General features: G+C 30.8%; 1 protein-coding gene across 1 annotated transcript; it reads right to left on the minus strand.

The window, feature by feature from the left end:
• Positions 1–371: 371 nt before the first annotated feature.
• Positions 372–5,609, minus strand: LOC133797828 (uncharacterized). Its single transcript, XM_062235904.1, has 6 exons — positions 5,350–5,609; positions 4,285–4,869; positions 3,928–4,016; positions 3,530–3,629; positions 2,350–2,579; positions 372–705 (listed from the first exon to the last, which is right to left on the minus strand). Exons 1-6 carry the CDS (start codon positions 5,503–5,505, stop codon positions 681–683), a joined length of 1,185 nt encoding a protein of 394 aa, XP_062091888.1. The 5' UTR covers positions 5,506–5,609; the 3' UTR covers positions 372–680.
• Positions 5,610–7,709: the final 2,100 nt, after the last annotated feature.

The following is a 7,709-nucleotide window of genomic DNA, read 5'->3' on the forward strand; positions in this document are numbered from 1 at the left end:
AAAGCCTTAACTCGTGTGAAACTGTATGCATTTTTTATTTGTGTAACTATTAGGTTCAGATGATTTTGTAATTATTATTTTTTTAAATGTATAAGTAAATTTATAAATGTAAATCAAATTAGTTTAAAACTAAAATTTGTCAATTATTCTTCAATTCTAAAATCATTATTACCAAACAACTACATAACTTCAAATCCATCCAATAACTCTCCTCACCCCTCATTCCTCTCATTTGTTCCTCTACCACGCATGCTTAATGCGGGTTTATTTTCAAGAAAATAGGTCATTTGACCACGTACTACCTTTTGGTATGTTGCTCACTTATCAACCCTGAGTAGCCAATCAAAAGTTAAATAATATAAAAATCTTCATAGCACCAAAGAGATGATTTTATAATAGAAAAATAATTATATGCTTAAAAACAAAACAAAATTGTGACTATGCCCGATTACATCATTTGAGCTGTTTTTTTAACTTGTGGTTATCGTATATGGTGCCCCCAAGACATATTTTAACACTGCGATACTCTGCCATAGACACAGTGTAACGTGCCATCCTTGTGCATTTGAACAAAACTCTGTCCATCCAGAAAACAAAATTGAGTACAATAATAACAAATTGGCACTCTGCTAAATCAGATGAAAGCATTTCGACCATGGCAATTCAGGTGACCGTTGGCATCATTCCATCTCATCAATTTCAACACTGGACAAGTGACCAAGATAAAAAAAAAACATCAGTCTCAAAAAAAAAAAAATACACCAATATGCAGTAGATTTCTGCAACAAAAAGCTCTCAGAACGGTGAATGCTATAATCTTTTGATTTCAAAATCAACATTTTATTCATTCATAATTGACAACAAGGAGCAAACAATTTAGTTTTCTGTTCTTAGTTATTCACTCAACAACACTGGAATCGAATGTAGAAATGATGGATGCAATTCTAGAGTTTGTGTAACATCCGACTCTCTGTACAAGGGCATTGTTGTAATTTTAATTGTTTTATCGCAATTAATGTGATTATCATGTGTACTGGTAGTGCTCATAGGATTTAATTATTAGATAATTCAGGGGATTGTCCAATTATTATCACTTAGGGGGTTAGATTTATAATTGATGGATGAAAGGACTTTTTAGGGCTTTATAGTCTGTCACTCATTATTCAACTATCAGAAAGATAAAAACTTATAGAGAAAAAGGAAAATCAAGAGCTTAGGTAGGCCTTTGAATTGCTCTTTGATTCTAAGTTTCTATCTTCATCCGTGAGCGATTAGTATTATTGTGATTTTATGAATTGGAGACAGAAAGTTTTGAGAAATTTTGTGGTTAAATTGAGGAAGATGAATGTTTGATTTTGTTATTTTAATGGTAGGAAATTATTATTAGATAGATTGTAATTTGAAGATATGTCTTGGGCTTTGATGGGATAAATTAGTATAAAGGATTGATGGTAATGGGAGTTTTCACAAGAAATTTTAGGGTATTAACATGATGAAGAATGGCTAGAATGGATTAGCTACTGTTAGGTCAAAAGAGCCAGGGGGACACCAAGAGCATCATCTGGGCTCTTTGATTAATATATATATATATATATATATTATTGTTGGGTTCTACCAAGCCCAGCCTTAACCCTCCGGGCTACAATTCAACATCTATTGAATCGTAGTTGATGCTAACAGTCCATTCTAGCCAGTCTCCAGCATGTTAATACCCAAAAATTTCTTTTGAAAACTCTCATTACAACATCAATCCTTTATAGTAATTTATCCCATCAAAGCCCACATATCCTCAAATTACAATCTTTCTAATAATAATTTACAACCATTAAAATAACAAAACCAACATTCATCTTCCTCAATTTAACCCCAAAAATTCTCAAAACTTTCTTTCTCCAATTCATAAAATCACAATAATACTAATCATTCAAGGATGAAGATACAACAACAATGGTAGATAGAAACTTAGAATCAAGAGCAATTCAAAGGCTTACCAAAATCGTGATTTCCTTTTCCTTTCCTCCACTTTCTTCTCTGTGAGTTTTTCTCTCTCACTCATTATTTAACTATCAGAAAGAACAAAAAAATAGAAATAAATATTCTCTCTACATCATACAAAATCTGATCAGGTAACTTCCTTTGGTTTAATTACCACAATAGCCTTATAAATAACTGCCTAGAAGCTAAACCATAAAGCCCTAAAAAGTCATTTCATCCATTAATTTAAATTACAATAATAATCACATTAATTGCAATAAAACAATTAAAATTATAATTGCGAAAAAAAAAACAATTTTAATTACAATGATGCTCTTGTACGGAGAGTCAGTTATTACAGTTAGTTACTCATACCTTAGCTTGTTTTTCTTCTGCAGACTGGATAAGGCATGCACTGTACGAGAATCATTTAGAGATAATCTATGAACCGGTCCTGTTATAAGCTTTTGCAAAATAGAGGCATGTGAAGAACTAACACAATCATTGAAAACCAAGCGGCGAGTGTTCCCGGATAAAGATTTTGTAATAGCTGCAATACTATCAACATAACCGTTTCTGCAATGAGCTTCCAGTCCATCAATAACCTATTTTAAATAAAAATAATAATTGTTAGTTACAATGGCCTTTCATGTTCCAACCTGATGGAGTTTAAAATGAATATAATCAAGTAGTGAACTCTCATAACTCACAAAATGACAAACAGAGATATATGCTTAAAATATATCTTATCAAACTAATCTAATACCAATGTGATGGGAAAAGAGTAAATGAATTGTACTATGTCCATGCACTTAAATCACAAAATTATAAGCAATACAAAAGTCCGTTAAATTCTTCTCCAATCAAATACTTGTCTAAAGTCTTTACTGTATGGATGTATAAGTATCTGAATATACTAGTTTATATCTGTTGAAGCACAACTTACCCTTCATGAACAATATCACCAATAAATTAGTGGAAAATAATGACTTTCATTTCCAAAAATATTTGAATTCACATATCCATTAATGTAATTATGTTATAATTTAAACAAAAAGGTGTAATCTCAGAAATTTTACATTTCCACTTTATTTTATGATTATTAATGTGTTCTTTCAGTTTATTTAAAATGCTAAATGTACAGTAATTAAGCTATTTTCACATAAAGGTGAGAAAAATGATCAGAAATAAGAGCAGAGAAAAGAGTTATAAAACCACTTAAAATATTTAAAGAAAATCTAATCCAAAGATGAAAAAGGTGTCTCAGCGAGTCATCTAAAGTATTATATCCCTAATATATTCTGAATTGATGTTTAGAAACTAACGTGTGGTCTAATCATCAACTCAAAATTAAGCGATTCTAATAATTAAGAATTGACTATGATATACAAGTTTCAAGCAATGATAATACTATGAAAAAACTAACATGTTTTTATTCACTACCTTTGTATTATAAGCACTTCCGTAATATTAGAGTTGAAACAAGAAAAGAGTACGAGGATGTAGATGACTATATTTTCATCCAATATTGCAGAATAAATACACCGAATATTACCAGTAAAGAGACCCCAGAAATATCAACAGCCTTCAAAGAAATAAGCTCCAAAAGTCTCTCAGGGGTTGAAATTAGAAACTCAGGCTCGCAATTCTTCAAACTGTAGATGAGAAATGAGAAATAAATTAAACAAAATATGGTTGAGTTACACTAGAGAGTAAGCACGACTAGTAATTCATCATGCAGATACATACAGAAAGAAAGGCACATGAATTTATGCAAAAATGTCCCAGGAAAGAATCATAATTTTTTACCTAAATAAATGCAAAGGTACACTAACAAAATTCACCATTCACAAAATGTGAATTAACACTAAAATTTCCTGATCAACTGACAACCTCGTCTGGAATCGCCTAAAATAATTGAATGCAGAACATCTATAGTCAATATGTACCTACCCTTGGATCTGGTGATCTAAGGAAGCACCAGGATGGATACTCACTGTATGTATTCCATGAACTTTCAAAGGTTTACACACTGAGCGCACCTGATGAGTGATGATCAGGAAAGAAGAGAAAATAGTTAATAAAAAAACTAACATCACAAACTATTAAGATAAACAAATGGTTATTTTTCACCAAAAAGAAACAGACCATAGCACCTACTATCAGACACAAACAAGTTTGCATTGAGTATAGAATATATTAAGCAAGTTTAACCACCCTATGGACTTCAAATAAAGGTAAAAAGAATATACTTTTGAAATCAAAAGTGTCCCAAACTGCTGAGTGAAAGACACAACATATGGCACAAACCTTCGTGGCTTTCTCTTGGGATGGCACAAGAAACAAGAGAAAAGGGCTGGCATACGATAGACCTTCTTCGTCCTTCTTAGAAATGGTGTCTGCAGCACTGCTAACAATCCACGCAATTTTCTCTACGGTTGAAGAAGCTCCACTTGTCTCTAGTACATCTTTACCAGCTGAATAACATTTCCAAAACTCAATTCCCCAAGTACTAGCAAAGAAAGGTTTATCCTCGTCAATGATGTTGGTGCCATCCTGACGCAATGCACTCTCTATTTCATTCAAGCACATAATGTGATACTTAGAAGGACAACCGGAAGAGGCCTTTCTTTGGTGATCATGAACACTACCATTTCCATTAAGTCGAGTCTTTGAATTTGCAGCTTCAACTTTCCCATTTAAATCATTTACACTCGCATCCTTCTTCTTCTTACTAAGAGCTGGTTTACGAGAAGCATCCTTATATTCCTTTGAAGAAACCTTGTTATCGGTTTTGTAAGACATATCTTTATTGCTTCCCTTTCTGTCTCGATTCTTTTTACCATGCTTGTCTTGGGAAGGTTCATCGAGGGTAGGAGGACTAAAACACATCCCCTGTAATTTCATGGAATAAATTATTAGAGCAATTTTATGCAAATGAAAGGTTGATCCTAAAAATCATTGAGAATATTATGTAATGATATTGTGATAGAAGTAAAATTAGGACCCTACAATATTAAATTCTTTAACTAAAGATTGTTAAATAAGGATCCATTGGCAAGAACTGAAAATTGTTACACACTAACCGATGTGAAAAAATGACAAGAAAACGAGAAGCAACTAACACTCGATTGAAATGTAAATATGTACATGTGTAAATAACCGAGAATAACATAAATCATATTCACAACAGGGAAAAAGATGTAATAAATAATAATACTGCTCTTTCAGGAAAATCAACAGCAAAGAACCACATTATATCAATTTCATCACAATAGGAAGAAACTTCCACACAGATAAGTATAATATAAATAATAAAATCAGATAAAACGAAGAAGCAGAAAAAATAAAGGACATGGAGCTTGGAAAAAGTACCTGGCATTGACTGCGTTTACCGGACTTGCGGCGCTTCTTGGAGGCGATGATGGCGGCGACGCGTGCAGAAACGGAGTTAGACGAATCCTTGCGATTCAGCTTCTTTCGATTGGCTTTGTTCTTCTTCCTTCTCTCTATATCTTCACCTTTCACCATGGTAATCAGAGAGAGAGAGAGAGAACGAGCTCTTGAAAGTTGAGACTGAGGTCGGCGGTTTGTGCCGTATGGTGTGTTCAGCAGAACAATACGAACTCTCAGTAGTCTTTAGGCTCTTTACTTTGGATTGTGTGAAACGAATGGCAAGGCTGTAAATAAAGATATTTGACAAGGGTTTATCAGTCATTTGACCATTTTAATGTGTAAAAATTGGGCTTGCATTTCGTTAGTGTCGGATTCGGCCCAATATAACACAGCAACACACTCAAAATTGGAGGGACTATCAAAATTTATTATTTAATCCAAATATTATTTTATTGATAAAATTATTATTTTATGTATTAGTTAATAAAATTTTAATTTATCAAAGAAATAATTATGAAAATATATTGAGTTTATGTACCTACATGTCGAAAATTGATGAATGAATTACTAAACTCAGCAATACCATATCAAATTCATGAATATATATGCATTGTATGCAATGTATAAATTATAAACAGAAATAATGATTCATCAATATCTGTAAGAAACTAAAATTATTTTCATAGTGAGATTATTAATTTATATATCAAATGATACGTATGTATTTTTCTAAAGTATTATTATCTTATAAATTTAATAAATTATTAATTTATCACATTGATATGAGATTAGAACCCAATAAAAAGTATAATTTAATCGAGGTTTTTAATTAATATCTAAGTTATATAGGAAATGGGTTCTTAATAACCATATTAATAACTCTTCATTGCAACGAAACAAAATTCACAACAACCTCAGTATCACTTTCGATCATTGAAATATTAAAATCCATATTAAAAAAACCAATCTAGACTTAGAGAAAGAGTCAAAGGCTCTGCTTCCTTAGGAGTAAAATAAACAATTATTTTCTAAGTTAGGCAGGCCAAGAGGAAACCATCTGATGCTCTCTAATCTCAATTACGTCTGGCTGCATCCACATGCATCTTAAGTTAAGTGAGAGGGAGCAAAGTTCAAGCCAATTTCATGGCAAAGTGAAACTATCTCCCAAATATTATTTCAATATATGATAATGTCTAATACATTTGCTTTCTTAGGTTTACATAGCCTTAGGCCAACTCCAACTCAATGCCAAAACAGCATATATATATATATATATATATATATATACACTCTGATATTCCTTTAAAAAGGTTTCTAACCCAACTTCATATATTGCATCATTAATTCATATGTGACCAGTGCTACAACATATATGTTGTGTATTGTTTACAAGACAATTTCTTTTCTTATTTTAATATATATATATCATATTTCTTTTAAAAAATTTATATATATTTATATCTTATATATATTATTTATTAAAAAATAATATAATAATAAAAAATATACTTTTTGTTTAATTTTTTGTATTGTGTTGGAATAGAAAAAAATATGATGCTAAGAGTTTTTAATTTTAATATTAGTGTAATACCATATATGGTGTTAGATTGAAGATGCCCTTAATAAGACACGTTATAATAAAATACTATACTAACTAGACCATTCTAGAGAATATTTCTTCTCCTACATCATTAAGTCCGTTTATGAAAAAGAGCTTCTGATGTTTGGGTTCACGTTCATAAAAATGACTTGATGTAGAAAAGATTGAGAAGAAACCCCAATAGTTTCTAATAAATTCCACATAGAGAGCAAACATATTTTCTTTAGAATATTTCCGTCAATCCACTAATAAATCTAGCAACTCATTGAAAGAGAATAGCCAAATTCTTCTCTTCTTTGTTGACAAATCTTCCATCTCTTTTATCCATTCTTCTTTCTCAGTATTTTTGTATGTATATTTTTTTTTGTTTTTGGTTTGCTATTTTGTTCATCTAATCTAATCTATACTATGACAAATTCAATCCATCTATATTTCATATTTTGGATTCAATCCACTTCGGTTCAAAACAAATCCTAGTCAATATGTAAAAGTGCGAATTGGATTAGTTACTTTAGATCAGTTACTTTTTTGAGAAAAAAATATTTAAAAGCTATTTACTAATTTTGATATTTTAAAACTAATATTTATAATTTCACTTTTTTTAAAAACAAAATTAGTAATCAACATCAAATTATATAGCAAATAATTTAAAGTTTACATATCAACGACTCAAACAATAAAATTAAATATAGCATCCACATATTAATTTGATACAAGAACTAAACATAAAGTTGACAAA

This window comes from Humulus lupulus, chromosome 8 (genome assembly GCF_963169125.1).
Source record: "Humulus lupulus chromosome 8, drHumLupu1.1, whole genome shotgun sequence".
Lineage (NCBI taxonomy): Eukaryota > Viridiplantae > Streptophyta > Magnoliopsida > Rosales > Cannabaceae > Humulus > Humulus lupulus.

What these genes read in the sequence shown, in the direction of transcription:
- LOC133797828 (XM_062235904.1), bottom strand. Translation starts at nt 5,505, where the DNA reads ATGGTGAAAGGTGAAGATATAGAGAGAAGGAAGAAGAACAAAGCCAAT. An exon ending in GTAAACGCAGTCAATGCCAG is followed by an intron (nt 4,870 to 5,349) that starts GTACTTTTTCCA and finishes ATGAAATTACAG; the next exon opens with GGGATGTGTTTTAGTCCTCC. An exon ending in CCCAAGAGAAAGCCACGAAG is followed by an intron (nt 4,017 to 4,284) that starts GTTTGTGCCATA and finishes ATCACTCATCAG; the next exon opens with GTGCGCTCAGTGTGTAAACC.